The 27,356-nt window shown below is 42.9% G+C and overlaps 1 protein-coding gene across 1 annotated transcript in view; it reads left to right on the forward strand.

Moving 5' to 3' along the window:
• Positions 1-3,733: 3,733 nt before the first annotated feature.
• CPA6 (carboxypeptidase A6) overlaps positions 3,734-27,356 on the forward strand; it is a 268,189-nt gene continuing 244,566 nt past the window's right edge. The window contains exon 1 of the mRNA XM_059901699.1: positions 3,734-3,860. Within this exon, the coding sequence (XP_059757682.1) occupies positions 3,745-3,860 (116 nt within the window). The 5' untranslated portion in view covers positions 3,734-3,744. The remainder of the gene's footprint in view (positions 3,861-27,356) is intronic.

Here is a 27,356-nt window from a genome sequence, read left to right on the forward strand (position 1 = left end):
TGGAAAGCAAATTGTCAGGGTTCAAGAGTGTGCTTTTGAGAAGCCAGGAAAAAAGAAGAAAAAGAAGGAGAAGGGAGGAGAAGGAGAAGAAGGAGGAGGAGGGGGAGAGGGAGGGGGAAGGGGGAGGGGAAAGAGGAAGGGGAGGAGGGGAGGGGGAAGGAGGAGGGGGAGGGAGGAGGAGGAAAGAGAGGAAAGGAAGAAGAGGAGAAGTAGCTTGTGTCTGAGGAAGAGAGAAATGTGGATAGTTGACAAGAGAAAGATTAAAAACATAGGGGCGGGCTTCCCTGGTGGCGCAGTGGTTAAGAATTCACCTGCCAAGGCAGGGTTCGAGCCCTGGTCTGGGAAGATCCCACATGCCGCGGAGCAACTAACCCCGAGCGCCACAACTCCTGAAGCCCGCGTGCCTAGAGCCCGTGCTCCGCAACAAGAGAGGCCACCGCAATGAGAAGCCCGTGCACCGCAACAAAGAGTAGCCCCCGCTCGCCGCAACTAGAGAAAGCCCGCACGCAGCAACAAAGACCCAACACAGCCAAAAATAAATAAATAAAAACAAAGCAAAAACCCAGAGAGGCAAGACGGTGCTGAACGAGGTTGGGAGGGAACTGTTAGTGATGTGTTGTTAAAGGAAGCTTCAGAACATTCCTTACAGAATTGCCAAGATTGCATAAGGCAGTAACCTAATTTCACATTTGCTCTTTCCTCACCTGTGGGAACAATGGCAGGAAGCCATAGAAGAGACAACAGCAATAAGGTCTCTGTCAATAAGACACTGAGGCCTGAGCACAAAACCAACTGCGAGGGGAGGGTTGCTTGTACCGCAAAGCCCAAACCCACCCATCCACCTTCTCATGAGGTCTTTACCAAAATTCATGTACGTGGCTCTCGCTCGCATCCCTAAGAAAGGGATTTGCAAAACCTTCCCCCATGCATCACAGAATTCCAGATCTGGAAGAGACATTAAAAATGATCTAATCATCCACCACAATGGACCCAAGTCAAGGATGATGTTTTCCTTTCCCCACTGTAGTTTCCTTTTTTCTCTGCAGGATAATATTTCTTTTAATAAAGTTCACTCTTCCACCAAAATATGACAAAGGCATAGCCGATAAATAGAATGTCTCATCTTTCCATCTCTGAGTCTCTAACTGGTTTAATAATTCACTCCCTCTCAGGGCCTTAAAAATGGAACTTTTATCTTTGAATCCATCTATAAAAACCATTCTCTTCTCCTCCCACTTGCTAAATGGACTCCATTTATCACTCATTTTATGGGTGCTTATCTACTCCAAGGGAAGTCTGATCAGATAACCTGGTCCTTAGAAAAGCAGAGGAAGATTGTTAGGAATGGCTTCTATTGTTTGAGAACCTCTCTTTGATCTGAAATTTTTAGGAAGGTTATAGGATGTCTCCAGGGTGTTTTGCATTTTTGATGGCCCAGGAAATTATTACCTTGGTCTCAGAGTCTGGAGAGCCTTTGCTAAACATGTTCGCTGGATCCAACCCTTCAGGATGATTTGAGAATGAGCTTAATCCCCAGTCCGAGACTGTACATTCCTGGTTTAATGTTGTGATATAATATGACAGATTTATACATTGCTCTGACATAATGAAATGCAATGAGATGAAGTGTTTTATTTACACAGTAACCTCTCATTTCAACAGCTCATGGACTGCTGTATAGGCTTTCTTGGCCTTGTAGAAAAGGCCCCAGGAAACATCCCTGTGAGCCTTGCAGCACAGCCTCGCCAGTTCACAAAGACCAAAGCTCTAGGCCAGGAAGTCAGGAAGGAAGAAAACAACAATATAAACAAAGAAGAAAAAAAACCAGGAGGCCTGGGCACATCTACTCCTCAAAGGCACCCATACAGCTCTCGGCTGCCCAGGTGGCCTCTCCTCTATCCGGATACAGAGACCACAGAGTAAATGTTTGTTGAATGAATCCCTTCCCAGGTTCGGCACTCACTCAACAAACACGGTTGATCATTCCTTCAGTGAACACTGTTCCCTCTAGGAGAGAAAAGGCAGTCGTACAAAGATGAAAGGGATATAGCTCTGCATTCAAGGAGAAGGCAGCCTTGTGAGGAAAGCAGACAAACACTTAAAATTGAAGTGCTGTGCCCTACAGGAGCTGACATACTGGGTGTTAGGGAAGGGGATGCGGAGAAGAGATTAAATCCTGGGGTAGTTGTAGAAAACTTTAGAGAATCATCTCAGATGAAAAGCATTTCAGCTGTTATGGACCAAACTCACAGGACTCAAACTCACCTCCCCAGGTGGAGAACATGGGGAAAGATTTGGTGCCTTCTACCAGAGGCTCTGGCTATCATGTTAGAAGGTACAGGAGTTCTTGGTCACGACTCTTCAGGAAATTTGAGAAGTAAATGAGTGAGTGTGATAGAGGGACACTGGCTCACCATCTTCCAGAGCACGACCAGGACTGGGCGTGGCGGAGAGCAGGGGACACCCTAGATAACAATGTTCTTATTTACTAGAGCAAAGCATATCCTCCCCCAAGATGGGTTTTCCAGTGTATTGGGGTAGAAGCAAGTGAATGCCAAAAAGCCTTCTTCGTCACCAACTTGGTAAAACAAGAAGGAACTGGCTTGCTCCAAGGCTTCCCTCCACCCTCCAGCTGTTAGAGAGAGAAGTAAAAGCAGACCTCATTCTAAAGTAAAGCCTTGCTCCTCAAAGTGTGGCCGAAGGACCAGCCGTACAAGCATCAGCTGGAAGCCTGTTAGAAATGCAGACGCTCGGGCCCCGGCCCCAGCCTGCTGCCTCAGAAGCTGCACTCTAACGAGATCCCCAGGTGATGTGCAAGCAGGGCCAAGTTTGACAAGTCCCGCTCCAGACCAGCAGGGGGGCTAAATACTGGAATCACCTGAGGGGCTTTTTCAACAAATGATCCCACCCCCAGGAATTCTGATTTAAATAGCCCAGCTCCCTAAGTGATTCCAAATGTGCAGGGAAGGTGGTTCAGCACCCAGAGAGACCTCCAGTTCCTCCATGAGAACCTTTGAAATAGCCGCAGGTCTGGATGCCGCCGCCATGGAATCAGCACAGGGGCACAGGGAAGCCCAGGGAAGCAGCTGCCCGTCCCGGTGCAGGTAGGAGCGGGCACCAGGCCTGGCTGGCCACACCCAGGGGCCACAGCTCATCAGGACTGTTCACTGTGCATTTCAGGATGTGGACTCCGTGTTGAAATTTGCCATGGTAGATCAAAACACGAAGCCTGGAATGTTCTATGCCTGCGTGTTTAGCTCGTCCTCAAACAAGTCTTTTGCAATTAGGGGAGGAGGAAGGTTGTCCAAAAAAGTTAGGGGCCAAAAGTTGAAGAGCCAAAAAAAAAAAAAAAGCCCCAAAAAACAAGAGGACAAAAAGAGGAGTTACCCTAATGAAGCGACACCCAGCAAACCCCTGCGGTGAGTCAGCACGGGGAGGCCCAGCCCCTTCGAGGGGAGCCTGGAGCTCAGCGCGGGGCTGGGCAGGGCTGTGTGTGGGCAGAAGCTGCTGCTTCTCGTCCCAAGACCAAGTCTGAACAGCAACTTCCCTCCCTCAGCTGCTTGAACTGTTTTTTTTTTTTTCTCTGAGGCTGGAAAAGAAGTGTCACATTTTGCTCCCTCCTGAGCCCGCTCCCCACCCTCTCCCAGGGACCGTGCGCTGGGTGGAGGGCGCGCTGGGAGCCACCTCCAGCCTCGGGTGACGGTGACTGCGGGAAGAACTTTCAGCCCCTCTCATCCTCGCACTATGAAGTTCCTCGGGAAGCCCAGCAGCCGGAGAGCTGCTTTTCTGCCTCTTTGCTTGCTCTTTTTGAAGATTCTGCACCCAGGGCACAGCCATCTTTACAGCAGCCGCTATGCTGGGTAAGTGGAGAGGCTCTCATGCCCTGATCAGCTTGGACTCCGGTCAGGGGGCTGGTATGCGCCTTGCCTCACTTTCTCTGGTCTGTAGTCTCTGCGGGAATCTGTATGCTTTCCCGGTCACCTAACATTAAATGTATGTGCAGTCCCCTGGCTCTTTGGAGAGAACGTGGTGGACGCAAGTCTAGTTTCTCATACTTTTTATGCCGTGCCAACCTCAGCCGTGGACCGGTGTTGATGGGGATTCTGTCTTCGGAACAGCGGTGGCCAGTATGTGCAGTGTTTGCCTTGGTGGTTGCTCGGCAGGAAGGATGCTGTTGTGACACGTGAATTGTGAGCTGAAAACTAAAGCTTCCCCTTTAGGATTGTATGCAGAAGCCGTGGGTGGAAATTCACCAGTGATTAAAAATCGTGTGGGTTTTTTTTTTTTTTTTTGAGTGCTTGTTAGCCTACAGAGGGGTTATTAGATTTTCTAATCTGAGCGATGCAAATGGGTCGACTCAAAATAAGAAGAATAAACGTAGGCAACTGTAAAATTATGGGTGTTTTTCTGAAGGGAGAAACACAGAAGGGGAAAACCATTTGTATTTCCCCGCTCTGTGGGTTAGCACGCTTTGTGTTTGCTTCGCATAACGAGGCACGGGGCTGCGTGTAAAGCGGCTGGGACTGCGCATGTCATATTATCCCGAAGGGTTGCTTCGAAATATGCAGCGCGTGCTTTGCTTGAATTTGCAAGGGGTCGTTCTTTGAATCTGGAAATTATGGCATTCCTGCATTTTAGGGCTGGAAGAACCTTAAATAGCTTCTCTAGTTCAATTCCTTTCTACAGAGGAGGAAAACCAGGGTCTTAAATTTTTTTTTTTTCTTATTTTAAAAATCTTTAATTGAGGTGTAGTTGATTTACGTTATATTCGTTTCTTTTAAAAAATTTATTTATTTTATTTTGGCTGTATTGGGTCTTCTTTGCTGCACGCTGGCTTTCTCTAGTTGCGGCGAGCGGGGGCTACTCTTCCTTGTAGTGCGCGGGTGGCTCATTGCGGTGGCTTGTTGCACAGCTCGGGCTCTAGAGCGCAGGCTCAGTAGTTGTGGCACACAGGCTTAGTTGCTCCGCGGCATGTGGGATCTTACCGGACCAGGGCTCGAACCCGTGTCCCCTGAATTGGCAGGCAGATTCTTAACCACTGTGCCACCAGGGAAGCCCTACAATGTTATATTAGTTTCAAGTGTACAACATAGTGATTCAAAATTTTTAGAGATTATACTCCATTTAAAGTTATTATAAATTATTGACTATATTCCCTGTGCTGTACAATATATCCTTGTAGCTTATTATTTTATTTTTTAACAGCTTTATTGGGGTGTAATTGCTTTACAATGGTGTGTTAGTTTCTGCTGTATAACAAAGTGAATCAGCTATACATATACATACATCCCCATATCCCCTCCCTCTTGCGTCTCCCTCCCACCCTCCCTACCCCACCCCTCTAGGTAGTCACAAAGCACCGAACTGATCTCACGTGCTCTGCAGCTGCTTCCCACTCGCTATCTATTTTACGTTTGGTAGTGTGTCTATGTCTATGCCACTCACTCGCTTCGTCCCAGCTTACCCTTCCCCCTCCTCTTAAATCTTTTAAAATAGACTACAGTTGCTCAATGATGGCCAGTTGAGGAAAACTTTCATATCGATATGAATGACGGCCAGGTCTTGAAGCAAAGTTGTTCTTTCTAGGAATCGTGTAGAGAAGGATTTATAAGTGTGACCCTGGAAAAGAGAATTGTTTCCGTTTCTCTCCTGAAGAATCTGGGCACTGCTTTAGAGTTCCCCTGAATACAGTACTTACAGAGGAAATTGTTCCCTCAGTTTAAGGGGACGCAGGATGGGGGTGGAGGTGTTGGTGGGGATAAGGGCTATGGATGGTAATACGATCCCCAAATTTTCCACTCCGGTGTTCCCGGGAGAAACAGAGGAGTTAACATCTGAGGGCTGCTTTTACGTCTCCTGGACACACGGTCCAGGCTTTACGTCCATTATTTTTCACCGCCCTCGGAGCCCTGGGTAAGGAAGACGTGTTTAGTGACTGACGGTGCGGGCTAAGGTGTGGAGGCGTTTACTCCGACTCTTAATGGATGTCAGGCCTGTGATAAACCTATCACGGATTTAGATGCGCCCGTGTGACGTAGGACCTCGCTCCTCCGCCCAGCGGCAGCCCCGTCCATAATGATTTCAGTGTGTGGCCCTCATCAATGGTAAGTGACCAAGCCTGCTTCGGCGGAGCAGGTGTGCACACTTCCCTAAACGCCACTTAGAAGAAACGAGGCCAAAGGCGGCGGCCTTCTCTTAGAGAATTTCGACTCTTTGTGGACGAAGTTGCACTACCTTTTCTGTTGTTCTGCAAAGAAAGTAATAGTTGCCATTTTCTCTTTGGCTGCTACCTAATAAGTTAGTCCCAAATGTATAAATGAAAGGTGACTGAAAGTTGGAAGAAAAAGATGAAACATGAGACGCTGAAGGGAGCCTTCCCTGTCCATCACAGGAGAGCTTCTCCAAAACCGGAGAGGTTCAGCGCATACTCACCATCGAAAATGGGGGGTTTTTACCTTCCCTTCATTAGATACGTGTCATTCTCTCGTCACCAAAGACAGAAATGCTGCCTAGGTTTGGGATTATTTTGCTCTACCTCCCCAGGAACTACTTTCTGCAAGTCTAGCTAAGAACCTGGTGGAACGACCTGGTAGAATAGTATTGAGCGTTATTTTTGTTGCTCATACAAAGTTATCATTCTAAACCGCCTCGTTTTTGTCCCTTAAGTAATTTGTTTTGGTGGTGTTGGTAGTAATTATGAAGCAGCCCTATCTCTTGCATTTTTGTTAAAAAAAATATTTTTGTAAGTCTTGGTTGAATATAATAATAAGTGATTATCATTTGCAAGACTCTGAGCATGGACAAAAAATAGAACCCTCAGGGCAGACCAACGTGCTTCCTGAGAGCAGCTAATGAGCCTAGGCTTCTTTCTACCCAAACTGGTAACAATTGTGTGGTGCCAGCTGTATGATAGATGCTTGGAAATAGCAGATTTAAGCATCTCATGAAAAAAATGTAGAGACTACAAGGAAAATCTGACAAAAACGAACATCTTTTTGGATAACTACATCAAATTACACACGAGGAAGATTTAAAAATACATAGAAAAGGAATGAAGCCAAGTGTGGGAAATAACTTGACATCAAATAACGTTTATTGATACTCTGTAAGCAGGCTTCAAGGGCTGCAAATGCACGTCAAACATTTTGACGATAAACAAACCTCAGTCAGTGAATGAGACTCTGACTAGGGCAAATATCACTCTGTGTTCTCTCCTTTTCCCTCATCTCCTTGTATTCCTGGAAGCAGACCTAGTTAGTTATTACACTGTGATCCTGAGGGCAAAAAATAAGGATCTTCTGCTTTACATGAAATTAGGGTAGATTTTTCTAGTGATGGTAAAAGAGAGATCTAAGCCAGCGACACAATGAATTCTGGCAATGCTGTAGAACCAAAGTGGTTGTGATTCTTCAAGAACCACTTATTTGGTACTTTCTTCATGTATAATGTTTATAAGTCCTGAAGTTCAACTGCCTGGCTTTCGATTTCTGCTTTCCCACACCTAGTAGCTCTGTTACCTTGGGTAAGTTCCTTAACCTCTCTGAGCCTCAGTTTCTTCACCTGAGACATGGAGACAATAGTAGAACCTTCCCTGCCAAGTTGTGGGGATTAAATGCAATGGTATGGGTATTGCGTGGTTCTTGGCACTTCACGATCTTTCCACCCTGATAGCACAGAAAGTGGCCACGGGCGTGTGCCTCATTCCTTCAGTGAGGAGTATTCCAGTGCCTACTTGTGCCCAGAGCATTGGTCAGCGGAGCTGAGGCCCTCTGAGAGCTTGCAGTTTAGTACAGGAAGCAGCCCCACACATAATATTAAGATGTACACAGTGTTTGAGTGCTGTATGGGATGAGCAGCCTACTGTGGGAGCATTGAAAGAGATCTAGGCACCAAGAAGGAGGGTAGAAATCCCTTCCCGGGCCTCCCCTATTCCGGTCACCCAGCCTTCAGGTACCTGGGCTGCAGGTGGAGAGAGCACAGACTACCTGCCACCAGCGCTGCTCCGGCGGACGGAACCCCCTGGTGCTGGGTCTGCCTGCGAGGCCTCCTGGACTCCTCCTTCCTCTCCAGCCCTGCATTTGGTGAAGACCCGTTGCCTTCTCTTTTCTTTCTCGGGGAGAAGCTCCAGTGACCGGCCTCTTCCCCATGAGCATAGGTATGTGCAGGCTGGTCACAGCCCCCTTGCCAGCTGCTGCATTCTGATTAGCCAGTGTCTGTGCTGTACCCACCCCCATCCCTGTCCCCCATCCTGCCATCCCCCCCACACACACACCCCAGTTATTTGTCAAGTTCACTAGTCATCCATGAGAACGGGATATGGAGATCCAGGAATTAGACTTGAAGGAAATAAGACTTCTCAAGGCAGTTTGGTCCTCGAAGTCCTGTAAGCAAAGAGGCCCCAAATTTGGATGTGATGTATTGAAGAGGACTGAGAAATACACAGACTCAGGGGAACAGATTTGGCTTCAGGGACATCATCCTTGTCTTCCACGTTACCTCTCTAGCTAGTCCCCTCCGTCTTTCAACAGAAGCTTTTAAGTCTTTTGCCCTCTGATGGTGGCTTCCTTGGAATGTTCTGACCGTTTGGAAACCTAGGGCTAGAGTACAAGAGACCCAGCTGCTCGTGAATCTGAGCGTTATCTTCTCTGTTGGTAGTTAAAGCTCTTTTCAGATTGGATGGCCATGAATCCTCACTTGCCGGGGACTGTCCTAGTCTGTACCTGCTGTTCTGGGGTAGTAACTGACTGTGTACCCCTTTCTGTCTGAGAAGGGTCCTGATTTGGATGGCAAATTGTGGTGTCAGCCTTTTCATTCTCCACTGTGTTTGTTTCCTTAATGAGCTTTACTTTAGGTCTTCAACTACCCTCTAATTTCATTCTTTTTTTTTTTGCATTTTTGCATTTTATTTATTTTTTTATACAGCAGGTTCTTATTAGTCATCCATTTTATACATGTTAGTGCATACATGTCAACCCCAGTCTCCCAATTCATCCCACCACCCCCTCCCCCCCACTTTCCCCCTTGGTGTCCGTACGTTTGTTTTCTACATGTGTGTCTCTGTTTCTGCCCTGCATCTTATTTCATTCTTAAAGAGCAAGTTTATCTCTAGTTCCTTCCATTCCCCTAAAAAGAATCCTACTTGTCCTCTCTTTTGTAATAGCCACCAGCCATGTTTAGGACGTCTTTATCTCAGCCTAGGTTAAGGTAACTTTCTCCTAACTGATCTACCTTCCTCCTAACTGATCTACCTTCCTATAGTCCTTTCTCAGACTGATGCTACAAGACTTCTGTTGTGTTACTCTCTTGCTCAAAGATCTACTTTGGCTACCTATTGCCAAATACATCAAATCCGTTCTCTGCCAGGCTCTCAAGGCCTCTATAATCAGACTCTCTGGTTCCTCCGTCTCTATTTCACTCTCCTCAGCCCTGAAACTCCCCTGTTAATCAGAGAATAGAGAGCTTCAGCCTTGCTCATCTTTAGCAAGCAAGGCAGGCAGGCCTTACTCAGAATAAGGGCCTAAAGCAAGGAGGAGGCATCTCAGATCATGAATGATAGATTAAAATGTGCAGGATAGATACAGATTGGGGGCATGAGGCGCTGGGAAGGGTGTATCGTGGGCTCTGAGGTTGCTTTTGAACTTTTGCCCCCCCGCAAGTTGGTCTGTGGTTAGTAGAATAGTTCTCTAGCGTCTTCTGGAAGTTCCTTTTAGCACTGGGCCCTAATTAGTGGGAGATTATTTTCGGTTTTCCTTAGGCACTAGCGCATAGTGCAGCCCCCAAGTGTGGATTGTTTATCAGCTGATTACACAAAAAGCTTTCTTCCCCGCCATGTGTTGCGTGTCGGGGCCTCCAGCTTTGCTTGTTAGGATGCACAGTGCCACAGCTCCTACCCCTGACCTGGGCTCACAGACAGACGGTCCTCCATAGGGATCAGGATTCCTCCTGCCGCTAAGCGGGTGGAAGGAGGAGCGTTTCATGTGCTTCTGGGCCACTTTCCCCTTGGAGCCCAATCTGACGATGGAGCTTTTATTTTATGGCGCCAGGATACTTTCTGGGTAATGCCATTAAGCCTAATCACTTCCACCCTGTGAAAAGCAGTGAAGGATGTTAATGGTTCATAACTTCACAGCCTAGATTGTGCAAGCTACAAAAGCATTATGTTTTCTGTCTTTATACATGGAACTACTGAACGGAAAATTAAGACTTTTGTTGTTTTAGAGTCTTCATTATGATCAATCTGTAGATAACTAGTATATAGGATTAGAATTTGCTTTGCCAAATAAATGCCTTCCCAACCTGTGTCTGGGCATTAACTTCTTTATGATAAAGCAGAATGCAGAATATGAAGCTTTAGGATCTTGTTCTGGGTAGTATAGTAAATTTCCTTAAAGTTTTCTTATTAAAGGTTGAAGCAAATTTCTAAAGGGTTTTCTTCAACAAAATTACCACCTTTGTGCTTTTTCTCAGCACACTTTGAAAATAGTAAAACATTTTCTTATTTTAATATCTATGTTATTAAGGATACTGTTGGGTTGTTTTGTTTTTCTTTCACTTTTTTGCTAGAACAAAGACCCCAAAATTCAATGGCTTAAATGAGAAATTTATTTCTCTCTCATGTAAAAATCCAAAACTGGTATAGTTGATGGTGCCAGAGAACCAGGCTCCCTCTGTCCTATACCTCTGCTGTGCTCAACACTCAACTCCCAGATTTGTTAGGAAGGAGTCTTCCGGATCTGCAGTCCAGCCAGCAGGAAAGTGGAAAGGGATGGTCACTCCTCTTTCCTTTAAAAGCACAGTCCGGAAGTTCAAACATCACTCCTTACTGGCCAGAATCAGTTAGATACCCTCAGCTGCAAGGGAGGCTATGAAATAATGGTCAGATCTGGAAGAACATACTGTGAAATAACTAGCAATCTCTCTCTCTCTCTGGTCACTCTGATATTTAATGAATGCCAACCCATTCTTCCTTCCACTTGGTTCTCCTAAAGAAATAATCCACCCAAATGGGCATTCAGAATTTTGCACTTCAAGCTGATATAAAAGTATGCATTTTTATTCTGTATATGGTCTTTTAAAGTCAGAGTGTCAGAACTGAAGGAGACCAAAAAAAAAAAATTCATAGCCCAATCCTTTTATTTAATACATGAGGAAGTGGAACTCCAGAAAGGTAAAAGGATTTGCAGAGCTGATGGTGGAGATGGGACGAAAATCCAGGTCAGCCAAGTTCACAGCTTTTTTTTTTCTTTTTCTCTCTTTTTTTTTTTTTTTTTTACAACACTGTCTTTGGTGAATCCAGAAAACTTCTTACTCTTTTCTATTCCCTAGACTTGTTGGGGGTGAAGTAAAGTGAGTTGGCAAGGCTGAGAAGTGTTTAATGAGGGGGGATTTCATTTCATTTCTATAAACATTTGTAGGGGATCTGGCCCTCTGCTAGTCTGGGACTACAGAGATGAAAGAACTGTCCATGTGCGCAGCATAATGAGTACTCGGGCAAGTAAACAAACAATTCCAACTCTGGGATCACTGTGCCCTTAGAGAAAACTCTTGGAGCTGGCTAAGTGCAGGAGAGGGTCACTTAATCCAGACTGAAGGGTGGAGAGAGGTCAAAGAGGCTTCTTGGTTGCAAGATGAATCGTAAAAGACAAGCAGAAATTTGGGTGGATTATTAAATATGCAAGATATTTTACATTTTTCTTTTAGACGGTTGGTACTTAAAGGACATGAGCCTCACCTCAGTCATAAAGAACAAGTAGAAATCAGGTTAAGGTTTTCCAGACACGGGGAATAAATTACAATCACAAAGAACTACAGGTGAGAGAGCTTGTCAAGACTAGAAAATAAGAGCAATTAAGCATGGCTAAAGTAAAGGGCATTCTCTAGGTGGGAGTAAGGAGAGATGAGGTAAGGCTTCAAGGTCATGAATCACCTTATGCCCCATAATATGGAGTCCTGATTTCTCCCAAAGGTGACTGGGTGCTGATGAAGAATTTTCACCAGGGAATTTAGATAATTAGATTTTTTGAGGAAAATTCCCTCTACCATCATTGAGAAGGGAAGATTGAGGGCTGAAGATTTGGAGGCAAGAAGACTGGGATATTATGGTGACCATGGTAATACAGCAGAGCCTGGCTTCTGGTAGTAACAATTGAAGGGAAAGTAGGGAACCAATTAAAGAAATGTTTAGGAGGTGGAATTTTCACAATTAGATAACCAAAGGGGAGAAGAAAGAGGAAATAGTATAAGGTGATTCTCAGGATTAGTTAACAGGACTGAGCTCTTTGCAGAGAAGGTTAGTACTTTCTCGGATGTGTATGGTTTGAGATGCCTATAAAGTGCCGATTGGATAGATGGGTCTAAAGCTCAAAGGAAAGATCTAGCCTGTAATATAGATTCTAGTAACTGCTGTGTAAAGAATTTCTTGAAACTTTGAGTGTAGGATGAAGCACCCAGGAGGCACTTATTACATGAAAAGAATAGAGGGGGAAAGCCAGAAAAGAAACCAGTAGAAAGGCCTAGAGAGAAAATAAGAAACCCAAGAAATGTCAGTTAAAGGGATGTAAGAGATCCGAGAAGGAAGAGGTCAGTCACATCAAGTACTGCAAAGTAGTGCCCATTGGTTTGGCCATTAAGGAAATCATTTGTGTTATCATCAAAAATGCTCTTGGTGGAATGAGGAGTGAAAACCAGAGCACAGGAGGTTGAGGAATGAATGGGATGTGAGGAAATTAGTAGTGAGTGTAGACCATAATTTTAAGAAGCTTATCCATGAAGGGGGTCGGGGGGAGGGTCAATAACTAGAGCTGAAGAGTTTAATCATGTTGCTTTTACTTCTTAGGAAAGATATGGCCATATTTTATGCCAGATGGTAGGAATAAGAAGAGAAAGCAAGACTACAGATAAAGAAGAGGGAGGGGGAGAATGGTGGAGTTAGGTCTCTGAAGAGACAGAAAGCTAGCTGCCCTCTCTTTTTAAAGTAGGTGGGAGGGGTCCTGATCCTAGAAGAGACAGTGGATAGAGAACCTGATAAAAAGAGAGACGATTTAAAGTGTTCCTGAGGGAGATGACTTGAACCCTCAGAAGGATCACCAAGCATTACTGAGGGCCCAGCTGATGGTAGAGATGAGTTTGTAAAGGAACCATGAACCCAGCTCCATGATTTTCTTGAGGATCATCCCATGTTTCCTCATGTTATCTAGATCATGCCACCCTGGACCCTCATCACTCAATCTATTACAGTTCCATGAAAGGGTGAGGATATATCTTTAAATAAGCCCTTAGGAAGCTATAAAGCAAGTCAAGCAAGATCAATGTCAGAAATCTCCCCATCCATCCTCTGCCTTTCTTTTCTTTGTACCTGCAAGATGGGCTTCTGTAGCTGTGTCTGGCACTCTTTCCCAGGAAGCACATGCAGAGAAGGAGAGAAAGATAGGGGTCTTTCTTCCCCATCCCTCCTTCCTGCTTTCATTGCTACAGTTCTGACAGTAGCCGCCAGCCTCCACAGTAATGGCTCCTGCTGGATAGCCTCTCCTCTAGGGCCCAGGTCATCCTGCCCTCGAGGAGGATAATTTCCTTTCTTCTTTTGTCCCTTCAGACACAGGAGTCACTAACCTCTAGTTTAGTGAGAAACCAAGCTGGAATCGAAAGCAGAAAGAATACATGTTTAACTGAAGATTTGTGTTAGAGCAACTTCTGGAACTCAAAATAAAAGAGGGCAGAAATGATACAGCAATGGAAGAGAGGATAAAGAAAAGACTGCCACTCATTTGTATTTCTCTAGCATCAAATGAAAAGCTAAAGTGCTTTGTAAATCGAAATGTGTTATAAAGTACTATATTAGGTAAATTATTACGTCTGTTATTAGTTGGAAAGACTCTCGTGTAGATACATCCTGTTACAAAATTGATTACCTTTCCATTACCTCTATCTTCCTGGTGAACTAAAGATCCATGAAAATGGATCTTCTTAATCAAATAAATGGGCATCCCTCTCCCTCCTCCTGTCAGTTATCTGAGAACTGGAGGTACAGTCTTCTCTTCCCTCTTTCCAGTTCTCCCATCCTCCCTCATCTCAAAACACTTAACTGATCAAGTACCAAGAGTACCGATGATGACTTATCTTTCCTTATCCCCAAGTAACGTTAGGAATCGTCAAAGGCAAGAGCAGTAGTCTCTGCATCCTGAGGGCTTATTTTATTTTATTTTTTTTTAACATCCTTATTGGAGTATAATTGCTTTACAGTGGTGTGTTAGTTTCTGCTTTCTAACAGAGTGAATCAGCTATACATTTTAATCCAACAATCTAAACTGGACAATAAAAAACCAAATGGAAATGCAAGTATATTAGGTCAACACACCCTCTTCCTGCTCTTTCTCGACCTGTTTTTTTTTAAACACACACATCATATATGTTTATAGCATTTCAGTCTTAGATTACCAACCAATGAAAGATGAAACTTCCACAGGATCACACATCTTATCACCAGATGAGAACCCTGGTCTATTTTTGCACCTACAGACTCTGTAGCCATTGCACATGTGACCTCATTTGCCATACTTTCATTTCCCCATCTACCTTTCAGACTGTCCTCTTCTTATCAGACTAATACATGAATCACCTAAATGTCTACTAAGTTCCTTCTTGTGATTTTTGTGGATGTAATGAGGACAGAAGACTTGTCATAAGATGGCTGAGGTCCTACTTACAGCCTGTCAATCATGTTTCTGTGGAACATATGTAATGTGTATGTGATAATGTGATAGCAATATATTCGGCATCAAAATTACTAAACATATGGAAGGTTTGAGACATTTGGGACAAGCCCGTGTAGCAAAATGTTTGGAGTAGTTAGAAATTTGCTGCTGAAAAAAGTACTCTAAGCCCTTGACTTTTAGGGCCTAAAATGAAGACACATGGGGGAGGCCATTTCTCCCTAGTTTTCAGGTCTCTGTGTAGAAGCAATAGGGAACAGACTGCAAATGACAGGTAGAAAAGCATCTTAATATGATACCTGAGAGGAAAACCACATTGGTATTCCAGAGAGAAATGTAGTCTGCCTTGTTTCCTCTGTCTCACTTAGGGATTTCTTCTCTCTCTCTTTCCCTAGGAGCCTAGTTTGCTGAGGTGGTTCACGCTCCACAACAGCTGCTCTAAGGACTCTCCAATTACTTCAAGCCCCCAATCCACCTAACCCTCCCTTCTTCTCACCCCCAACCCCAAGCCTTTTACTTACAAGAGCAAAGAAATGTATCTTTTTCTTTACTTTCAAGATGGGGGCAATGTGGCTTCTATCCTGAGTCATCTTCGTTTCCATGGTTTCTGCCTAAAACTACACAAGGTCCCTTATCCTGGCTCTCGTCTTTATAACATCTCATTCATTCAGTCAACACTATTTATTGAGTGCCTACTGTGTGCCCAACACTATTTTAAGTCCTAGGAGCACAGGAATTTAGGTGCTCAGAATATAGCCCTACTTGAGGCACTAGTGAATGAAATCGTCTCTCATGGGATTTACTTTTCTGTCATCCCATTAGGATGTAATAAACCATGGTGTTAAGTTCTGATAAAGGTTATGAAGATAGTTAAAGCATAGAGAGGGGATAAACGGTGTCATGAGAAGAGTGAAGTGAGACCAGGGGCCATGTGAATATCTGAGGGTAGAAATTTCCCCATGGGAAACAGCAAAGTGGTGTGGGAGCCTGTTTGGCTGGTCCCTGGACAGGGACCGTGGTTCTGGACCGGCAGGCAGCATCACCTGGGAACTCGTTAGAAATGCAAATATGCAGGCCACACCCTCCCCGCCCTGAGGAGCTCTGGGGGTGGGCCCAGCAACTTGGGCTGGAGGGAGCCCTCCAGGTGATGTAAGCTAAAGTTTGAGAACCACTGTGGAGAGTCAGCACCGAGGTGACACGGCTGGAACTGAGCCTTTGAGGGCACAGTTACCGTTTGTTCCCGCTGCTGCCCTGCAGGTAGACCTCTTTTTCCTCTTAACACTGTGAACAATCTCCATCACCACTACCTCTCTTCTTCTGCACATTTGTCCAGGCAGCACATATTTCTGGGGAAGCTCTCCCTCCCCCATGCCTGCGTGCCTTTCAGGAGCCCTTCGAACACAGCTCCTCCAGCAAGAGCTCCCCATTAATCAGCTGTGAGGGCTCTCTCCTCTGAGATCCCATAGCGCTCGTTCTGTCATTTATAGCCATCACCACATACTGCTGGGTATTACAGTTGTTTATGGATGTCTTGTCTTTCTTTTTCATTTATAAGCAAGTTGAGAGTAAGGTGCTGTATCTTATTTTTATCTGTATTCTCATAGTCCCCAAATAGTGTTTGGCATATTCAGTAAAAGTTTAGATGGATGGAAAGGAGGAAAGGAGGGAGGGAGGAAGAGAGGTTGGCAGAGATGGAAACTAATAAACTAGGAATCGGACTGCTGACACCTGCAGGCAGTTTTGCCAGACTAGGTAGTGCGAAACAGAAGCCACTTAGCCCCTAGAACTGCAAGAGGAATGTGGGGACCCCTAGGACCACCTGGGTGTGCCTCGATGCAGTATTCTCCAGCCTCCTGTCCCCTTCTCCCTGCTCACTCTGTCTTGGGTATCACCTATCCAACTACCCAAATCTGGTCTCAGGTGTTTTACTTGTACAGGCTCCTAAAATGCTTTGAACAACATTCTGACTCCCGGGAGGCGATCTAAGGTGAAGCTGTCATTTCCTGCGAGTGCCAGAACGGGCACCGGCGGGCCACCATGATTATTCGTCACTGCCATTTACCAAATTTAGAGACGTGATCCTTGCCTTTTTGTCATGGTTATTTCACCCTCTAAGGAATACATACCAATGCGTTTGAGATTATAGATGCCTCCTTAATCATCGATTCACGTTGAGTTTAACATCTCCTCTAGTCTTTGAATAATTTTTATGAACCAAAGGACTTCTGTTTCCCGAAAACTGGGTTCGCCCCTTGGGGACTGTCAAGCCAAAAGACACAACCAAGCCAAGGATCAGAAGGAAGGATTTACTCCTTGCAGTGACTAAGGAGAACACAGGGCATCTTTCCCAAAACAGCGTCTCCCTGCACAGCAAGATTGGAGAACTTTTAAGCTAAGGGTACACACATATTCATGAAGTTGACAGAGTCCAAGCTTTAGTTGACTGAAGTCACAAGGGTCAGAAAAGGTCAACATCATCGCTTAGGTTCCACTTGATCTGGTGGTTGAGGGGTCAAGGGGGGTTTGAATTCTGCAAAAAAGCTCAAGAACATGCTTGAGCCGGCAGTATTTACAACTGATTTATTATCTTTGCTCTTGTTACTTCTCTTGCCCGATAACAGCCAGTTTGTTCCTGCATTATTTTGTTCCCTTAAGATCACTAATTACTGAGACCTATTCAAGGGCAAACACTGTGGCCTGGCTTAGATCACAAAATGGCTTAGACCAAAAATGGCTTCCCTTATGTCAAGAAAGCCATGCCTGGTACTCTTTCTCCGGGGACCCCCTACCCTATCTGCTTACACTTCCACATTATCTCTCAGAACTTAATTGTCCACATTCTTCCTTTTAGCTTATCTTTTTCTAAGTCTTTATGTATCTTGATGCAGTATGTCTGATTTCAATTCCTATGCTCAGTTCCCCTACTTAATGTAAATTCCAAGTACCACAGAAACAGAATGGCCCTGGAGAGCAGAGGCAGTCTTCCTTTAAAATAAGATAACAATAAAAATTTGAACAGATACAATTGATCAAATAGAGTGTTATGTGGTTCGCAGTGTCCTGAGACTTAACAGCATTTCCTGCTTGGAGGTCAGCACACTTCCCATGACGGCAGTCAGGGTGAGTAAAATCTATAAATGTCCAGGCAGAAATTGTGTGAAATCAGTTTGTCAGGTCCCTGTGACAAAGGCTTAACCTCTTAGAAAGCCTTGGGGGAAGGTGGTGTGGAAAAAAGAAGGGAGAGATGAGGACTAGCTGAGGAATAGCAGGAGGAGGGTGCCAAGGTTGGAGAATTACTCTCCAGTTCTGAAGCTAACACATAGCTTCTCAAGAAAACATATGACATGAAACGCCAAAGGACTTGCCACCATCTTGGCCTCCTTTTTGTAGGTGAAAAAACATTTGGTTTTTCCTTTAATACAATTTATAGAGAGAGCATTTAACTACAGGTTGAATAGCTCACCATGGGCATAGCTATTGATAGGTAAGTTCTTTCTAGGAAAGCAATCTTAATAAGAAAAAGAGGAAGTGGTAAAGTGGAATATTGCCAATTCACACATCCAGTTAATCCCCCCAAATTAAGCCTTCTAAACCAACCAGTGGAAAGATGCAAAATCAACATGATGGCCCAGTCTCACTTGTATAATAGCCAATTGCAAGTACTTAAAGGAATGACTTACTAAGAATAGAAAAATTTCATGGTAAATATTTAGCAAAGGTTTTGTATACTGACACATACTGTACACTTTATTTAAAAATTATGCACAGCTTCTGGTAAACACATTGTATCTTTACGTATTAATTACTCCAAAGATTCTTTTATTTCATAGTACAATGGGAAGCCCGTTCATTTCATCCAACTAGAAATATCCATTAACTTCAAAAAATAGAAATGACCAAATTGGGGCCCATGAGAATAGCGTACGCTAAGCGGTAAGACCTGTAACTTTCTTTACCTGCTCTCATCATTAAGAACAACACAGGCATCTTGCTTTCACAGTTCAAGCAGAATTCACATTGTCCTTACTTTGTAAAATACCTTATATTCTTTATCTTTTTGTTTTATCAGGATCTGACAGCTTATGGGGATACCCACTTAATAATTCGGCTAAAGCTTGCAAGCCCATCTCTCTTGCCACTAATCGAGGGAAATAATTGTTTTCTTCCATAGCATTTATCTTTCAGGACATCACTTAACTTCCTCCTGAGCTCTCAGAATGCTCCTTGGTATCACTTATCATGTTGAATTATAATTGTCTGTTTAATTGTTAATTCTTTCTAACTGTATACTCTTTGGGGGAAGGAAACTTGTTCTTCCTCAGGTCCAGTCTCTACACAGAGCGCAGATACCTGTAAGTTTTATTGTTGTTACCCCTCTACCCACTGAAGTTGAACCACAGTAAGTTGCTAATATCTGACTGTTTATCTAAAATAAGAGCAATTTCATGTGGTTCAACCTAATTATAACTTTAACTGAAAAATGAGGATATATATATCTTTTTAATGATGTGGAAATACTAGCAGCTTATATGCAGATTTTCCATTAATCTTTCAAGTTTACAGAGTGTATTGCCAGAGTTTCTGAACTTCAGTGTTGAAAATAAATCACCAGGGGATCTTGTTAACAGAGCAGATTTGCTTGAAGAGGGCTGAGGTAGAGCCTGAGGCTCTGCATTTGTAGCAGACTCTCAGGCACTACTGGTGCTATGGTTTGCAGACCATGCTTTGCATAGCAAGTTTTTGGATCACAGCATGAGGAGTCAGGAGATATAAGTTCTAGATCTGCTACTAGCTATCTGTGTGACTTTAATAAGTTACTTAATCTTTCAGGGCCTTGCTTTCTGTAACATCTGAGGGTTCAATTAGGGGGTCAATTCCTTCCAAGTGTTTATGACCTGCTAGGGTCATGTTTACATATGTGATTAGAAAGTTCATACAGCATAAAGGTTAGAAGCACCAGCTCCATCCTCAGACCGCTGGCTTCACATCCCAGCTGCGCCACTTTCTAGCTAAGTGACCTTGGAGGGAGTTACTTCATCTTTCTGTGCCTCAGTTTCCTCATCTGTAGAACTGAACTAATATTGAATTAGTTTATCTATGCAAAATGCTTACGACAGAGCTTAGCACATGTAAACTCAATCCATTTACTCTGTTTGCAGCAGTGATGTTCTCTGTGGTTTCATTTCTAGGAAGCTTTCTTAAGGGAATTATCTGAAATATGGGCAAAGATTTAGAGTGTGTAGAAAGATGTTTTATCACCAATTTATCCTATCAAAACCTGGGAAGCTACCTATATGCTCAACGATGAGAGGCTTGTTTAGTGCATATTATGGAATCTTTTGTGCCCACTGTAAACATCTACAAGAAATTTTTAATGCTTGAGATATAATCTGAAATGGGGAGAAAACAGGATACGGAGCTGAATTAACAGCTCAAGTTTAACTATGACTTATTACATAGGATATAGTTAACTATATCTGGGGGAAAATGCTCAGATATTAAGTGATTATTATGACCAAGTGATAGCATTTTAAGTGATTTTTTCCCCTTCCCCCTCATACTTTTTTCTCTATTTACTAATTGTACATGAAGCATGAGTGACTTTTATATTCAGAGAAAAAGTAATTTTAAACATGTGTAAATTCCCTCCCCCATCCCTTCCCATCCCACAAAAAAATCAACTCTATAGCAAGGAATTCATCTTCTGTGGTGCCTTATGCCAAAACTGCTCTAGAAGCATTGCAAATAAGAATCAGAAGTCAGCAAATTTAATAATATAACACTCAGTGCTAACTAGTGACTGAACATTTTTTATTTCGGAACGAAAATGAGATTGTCGGGTATTCCAATGAAGCATTAAATGGCGAAGGCGGATGCCTTGCTGTGTGTCACGCAGACGCTGGGGAGACTGAACCACACGAGTAGGGCTTAAGGCTTTTCAGTTTAGAATAATACCAGCAACAGCCAGCGTCATGCTGATATGTGTGTTTAAGTAGATGGATTCTCAAAGAGAAATTCTTCGGTGGTCTCTATACCACAGTCCGTTTTAATCTGTATTTAGAGGTTTATTTAGAAGTTAATACAGTGGGTCAGGAAAAGGCATTTGAAGTGACTGGGGGTAGAATCCATTATGCTTTTACATATATCCCCCATGACGTATATTTTTCCCAGCCTGAGCTTGCCCATTACACTTTGAGAAGAAATTCAGGAAAAACATTTGCTAGCAGTTTCCCACACCATAAAGCTGCCATGACGGTGATAATCAAAACCTAGACCAAGTTGAATGTCTTCTGACTTGCTGACGAAGGTTAAAGGCTATTTCATCTTGCCTCTATGGGCATGGATTGTGGGGAAAGTTTGTCTGCATAAATTTTTTTTACTACTACGCCATTGCCTGATAAAAGCCCTCATCCTTATTTTTTATCTAACTTTTTAGTACTTTGAACCTTCTCACTTTTGGGGTACACATCACCTATGATCTACGGTTGCTTGATTTTCCCCGGAACCAGTAACCTCAACCTCACAACTACAAGAAAGTAACTTCTGAATAAAAATCACGTTTCAATCACTTGCAAATCATTGTTCATTGTCTCCCTCTCACTCTCATGCATTCTAGAACTTTGATTAAAAAGAATTTTGTCTTCAAACAGGCTTTTGGTGAAAGAATATTGAAAAACAATTTGCAGCTAACTGTGTAACTGAATGCAGTTTAACTGTGGGTGACTCATTGTGTCATCCAGGAAAATAGGTCTCCAAAGTAGGGTGCCAAAAAAACTAACATTTATTTGATCTCATCCTTATGATAATTTTTATTTTGTATGCTTTATAATATACATAATATGTTGGTAAATTAAATATTACATGTAAATGACTTAAAATACATAGAGACTGGGAGCGCTCACAATATTTAATCCTGGAGGTTTGAAAATGGAGATGAGGATAATCTCAAAGTTCTGTCAAGTCAGTCAACAATACCATATACTGGGACCTATGTTCATATGTTTGTCAGATTTTCATTGAGCCACCTCTGTATCCCAAGTTGTTTCAGATACTAGGAATATAAAGGGCTAGGAATAAGGCAGGCGAAGTCCCTATTCTTGTGAAGCCCATATTTTCATGAGGGAGACGGGCAGTGCACAAGTAAACGGAGCAGTAATTACAGATTCTTACAACAGGTGTGATAGAAACAAGACTGTATGATTTCATTTATTCAGTCAACAAATAGTTTTTGATCATCTGCTATGTACCTACTACTGTGCTAAACATCCCACACAGAATAGATGTGCGCTTTGCTTCTGCTGAGTTTACATTCCAGTTGAGGTGACAAATGTTAATTATAACGATGATTAAAGTTACAAAGGAGAAGTAGTACAGTGTCCTACCAATTCAGAAGGAACTGACAGCTAAGAACTGGGGGGTAGAGAGGGCTTTCGGAGGCTGTTCTGTTAGGCAGGGTTTTGAAGGATGAGTTTACTGGGAGTGGTGATTATAGCAGGGGAGCTCATGAGAGATGTGCTCTCGATCTGGGGAGAAAGGAGCAAGGGGCACAGGATGTTCCCACTGTGTACTTTTGTGTGGTTTTAAAAGAAAATCTGGCCCAAGAGCTTCCTGTCATTTGTATGTAGTACCTGAGACTTTGCAAAGCCCTTGCTCGTGGCCTGTCACCTGCCGCTCCCCTCACACGTGGCACGCAAGTGAGTGCTTTAAATGCCAATGTATATTAAAAAAAAAAAAATGCAGGTGCCTTTCCAGAACACAGTTCCTAAACTCTAGAACTGGCTGTGGTCCTTCCGTTGTAGGGCACACCTGAAATCGTGAAATGGTGCTCTCTGGGGCCCTTTGCTTTGTGTACAGAGCTTTCTGAATGTTAGCTTTTGGCTTCAGGAGGCATTTGAGCTGCTTAGTTGGCTGCAGAATTGAAAGGAGAGGTTGCAGGGAATTGTCAAAAGGAACATTCAGGTGTGATGAGTAGGTATGTGAGGTTTCCCAAAGGCAACACGGCACGTGAGGAATCGGACCCAAATGCCAAGAGTCTGTACAGGCAGAGAACGAATGTGAATGTGAGAAGGTCGTGCAGGAGGAGTTACACCTTCGATTCAATATTCAGATGGAAACACACACTTTGTCTACATTTTAAACACAGGAATCTCCGGAAGCAGTGTGCGAGAGTGAAAAAATATCACTGGATGTGTATCCTTTGCTCATTTTTCTTTTGCTTCTTTTTCCTTTTGCCTTTTTGATATCAGTTTTCAAGAGACTCACATATTAGGGATATTAATCCTTTGTAACGTATAAATAACACATGCTTTTTTTTTTTTTTTTTTTTACCGATTATCATTTGTCTTTTGACTTTTTCTGTAAGGCAAAAGACAATATGCATAATTTTAATGCTTATAAATTCAATTCTACCTTTAATTTGTCCTCCTTTGTGACATTTAGATTTATTTAAAATGTCAAATATCTCTTCTGCTCAAAGTTATACACTTTGAGTTCTAGGGTTTTTCTTCCGCTTTGGCAGTCTTTTTCTTTACGCCTTTATTCTATATGGATTTATTTTTTTTACATGGTGTGAGGAGAAATATAACTTTATTTTATCCTGGAGGGCCATTCACAAAAGAGGACATGCAAAGAGCCAATATACATGAAAAGTTGCATTTCACTCACAGGGAAATGCAAATGAAAGCAATAAAATGGCATTTTGCATATATCAGGTTAGCAAAACTTAAAAGATTGAAAATGCTCCACGCTGATAAAGGTGTGGAAAAAGCGGGAGCTCTTGTACAGTGGAGGTGGAAATGTGAAGTTGCTACACATTCCTTGGAAAGTAATCCGGCAGAATCTAGTGAGAGTTAAGACCCTTGCACCCTTGTGCAGTGCAATCCCCTTCGTTAGAAAATACCTGTCAAAATAAAAGAACTAGCATGTGTGTTACGGGTTTAATGCAATGCTATATATAGTAACTTTTTAAAAACCTGAAAACAAAGTCCATCAATGAGGGAATTATTGGAAAAATCATGATATCTGTCTATACCGTGCAGTATTATGAAGCTCTTATAAAGAACGCATTATGGGCAGAGGAATGTGCATGATGTATTAAATGAAAATAGAAAGTTTTAGAGAATGTGTATGTGCTTATTTTTTAAATGTGCTCTCTTTTGCATTATAGGGATGTTTCTTTGGGATGTTGTCTGTGTTGATTCTTTACTGCTTTTTAGGAGATGGGGAGTGGTATTTTGGTGAAGGTAGCAATAGCTTTCTCCTTTTTAATATTAAAATGATCTGATATAGCAACATGGGAGACTTAATTTTATCATGTAATTATTTCATAAGAACTAGACTAGGGAAGAGGAAACCTGGGTTCTGTTTTGACTTGCATATCTTGGGATGTCATTGTGTTCCTAATATCTCTTCTTCTGACACATGTTAAGGAAATAAAGAAGAAAATATCAAACACTCCAAATGCCCCTAAAGTAAGGGCATCATAGGGCAAGATGATAATGTTTCCCCTGTGATTTTTACACTTGCTCTAGTTAAAGGCCAAGATTTACAAGTTCATGAATTAGTTTCAACCCACTAGAGAAGAACCATCATTTTCTCATTTGACAAAGATTCAGTGCCTTAATGCCCATACTTAGCAGATGGAGAATGTAAACTCACTCTGGGTCATAGCCTAGTTTACTTTACAGAACCTTCCATTCATAGAATGAAACATCTAGAAAGAACTGAATTGACCTCAAAGCTGACTGCTTATCAGAATCACTTGTAGATTTAACAAATGTAAATACAAACACACACTAGACATTCCCCAAATGTACCGAATCAGAGTATTCAGAAATTGGGCCCAGGAATCCATTTTTTGAATGATTATTGAATGACTCTGATGTATCTCATCTATAAACTAGTGCTTGTGAACTGCTGATGAGGCTTATCCAATAAGAAGGTCAAGCTACCTGCCAAAGGTAATATAAGCAGTCATGGCAGCAAACATTTGTAAAGCCCCTACTTAAAAAGTACATTTTAGCGCTAAGTTCTCCTGCACAACTAGCAAAATGTGTAAAATTCGAACTTGTTTGAAATTTTTCATTTTTTCCCCCACACACTAGAAGCCATTGATCCTTGATATGAGGTTTTTGTTAAAGTAACATACCGGCCTTGCCATAAAAAGCGTCACCCTGAGCCTCTGCCATTAGTCTGCACCTGACCCTCTCAGTGTCCTGACACCGGTTTTGTCTTAATCTTTAGCCACCGTGCATATACTTTGTGTCACCAACTCAGTCATCTAGGCAACACTATCCTTTAAAAACCTTACAAGAGTAACGCTAGTGTCCGGATCTTAGTTGTATATTCCCTTCCATTTTGAGTAATGGATATGACTTGTTTAAAAGTCGAAAGAAAATCTATTCACACCAGACCTTCAATATCTGAGAACCTTGAAGAATATTACCACTATAAGAGAGAGACCAAGTGGAAAGGGAACCTTTTAGAAACACTGAGACAAAGCAAATGGCACGCATGGTATTTCTCCTTAGACTCTAAGGCAGTAAAGGACCAGATGTCATACAACAAAGTCTGAGGGGACCATGTAACCTAATGGGCGTAGCCACAGTGCTCCGCTTTAAAAGGCTCTTGTGCTTATAAAAACAATCAGTGTGGCACCATTAACTCCATATGTTAGATTTAAGGCTTTTTTTCCCAGCCTGCATTTGATTTACTTAAACATTTGTAATGCTTACCTTTTTAATTCAAATGGAGAATATAAGTGAATAAGATGTTTGTTCAAGCCCTAATGTAGGGTCTTTTCACTTAGTAGGTTGCTTGGCAAATATTTGTTGACTGTATGACCTGGTACCTTCTCATTATGCTGTTGGAAAAGGAAAGATCAACTGACGTTGATCTCTTAAGTTCAGTTAGCTTCACAAAGCACACATTGCGCCTCTTGAGATGGAGGTCAGCCAGGAAATGATTAACGTGATGAAGAAAATCCAGAGTAGAGTCCTAATTGAGCACAAAGTCCCTAATTCAGACATTAAAGTGAACCATTTCTGAAGTTCAAGGTATACAATGCAGAGATATAAGTATAACATTACCAAGACCACTCCTTCCTTTAAGTTCTATTTCCTAGAAGTCTGTGACATTATCTAAATGTGTTGCTTGCATCTCTCTGACCACTTCTTTGCCTCCATCACTGGATCCCTCCCCAACCCAACCCCCCACCTGAGGCTTAGGTATCACTCAGGGCCGTCTGTGTCTCTGTGAGCTCTTATGTTCTCTGTCTCAAAGATGCTGGTGGATTTCATGGCTTTAGCTATTGCCGGTGTTCTGATGAGTCTCAAGAATCTAGTTCCAGCCCTGGCTTCTCACCCTAATTCAGCCCCATATGTCCAGTTGGCTGCTGGACATTTCCGAGTGGATGCCAAATTCTCTGAAATAATTCATCTTTTATTCTACAAACAATCTTCCCTGCCTCTATTCCCAATTCTCATTCAACTGAGAGAAATCCAGCCACCCAGAGTCAAAACCTCCGTTTTCCTTTTTCCCGTAGTTCAGCTGCTCTGCAAGTCCCATCACTCCTTTTTCTCTCAATCTCCTCCCTCCGTTTCATTTCTCTTGTGCCACCTTCATTATATCGTGGTCATAATAAGCTCATCACTTGCCTCTCAGCTTCCAGTGTGCCTGCTCTGATCTGTTCTGCACATAAAGTACCAAATTAATCTTCCTAAAGTACCGTTCTCTGACATCGCTCGCTGATCCAGAACCCTTCCGAGGACTGTGACAGCCCAGGAATCATGTCCAAACTCATTTGTCTGGTGTCCAAGGCCCTCGACAACTTGGTCCTCTATAGCCCTTTCCTTTCCCCATTTTTACTCCTTCTTTTCACTTTGAAACAAATCTCAGTTCTGGTCAGAGGGGTCTTTCCATCACATGGCCACACTCCTTTACCCCCATCCTGTCACCCTGGATGCCGTCCTTCACTCTGTCCTCCTATCTGAAATGTCCCTATCCTTCAGCCTCTGCTTCCAAGTTGCATCTCTATCATGACCAGAAAATAAGCTCACAGAGATGTCTCTCTCCTCCAACAGCTTTTTTGTCAACTCTAGGTACCTTACTTGTAAGCCCGTATCTTCAACTACTTCATATGGCTCCGATAGTGCTTCATAAATAGTAAATGCTCAGAAAAGATTTATTTTGATTAGATTTTTGAGACTGGCCCATCATCTTGATCAAGATTCTCAATTCAACTTGCCCAAAACAGTGTAACAAACAAACAAAAAAAAGCCAAAAGAAAATATTGGCACCTGGGCTCTTTTTTTTTCATTCCCCTTTATCTAAGCTTCAAACAAGAAGATAGTTCTGTGAATTGAATTTCACCCTCACCTGACTCTTTTCAAATAATCCACATCTCCTAAAACTGGGAAATCTGTACTTGGGAAAAGGGATGAGCCCAGATAAAGATTTGGAGGAGAGACTATGGCCAGAGCAAGTGTTCTGACTTTCCAGCTTGATAAAATTCCTCGGGGGGATTTTTCTGACATGCATAGTTCCCTCACCACAGCCAGTACATAACCCACGGTCCCCTCTAGGGGAGGGAGACAATGCATACAGACCTGACTGGTGTTCCTAAGGTTCTATAAATTCTGTGCTCCTGAC

The sequence above is a fragment of the Balaenoptera ricei genome, chromosome 17 (genome assembly GCF_028023285.1).
Source record: "Balaenoptera ricei isolate mBalRic1 chromosome 17, mBalRic1.hap2, whole genome shotgun sequence".
NCBI lineage: Eukaryota > Metazoa > Chordata > Mammalia > Artiodactyla > Balaenopteridae > Balaenoptera > Balaenoptera ricei.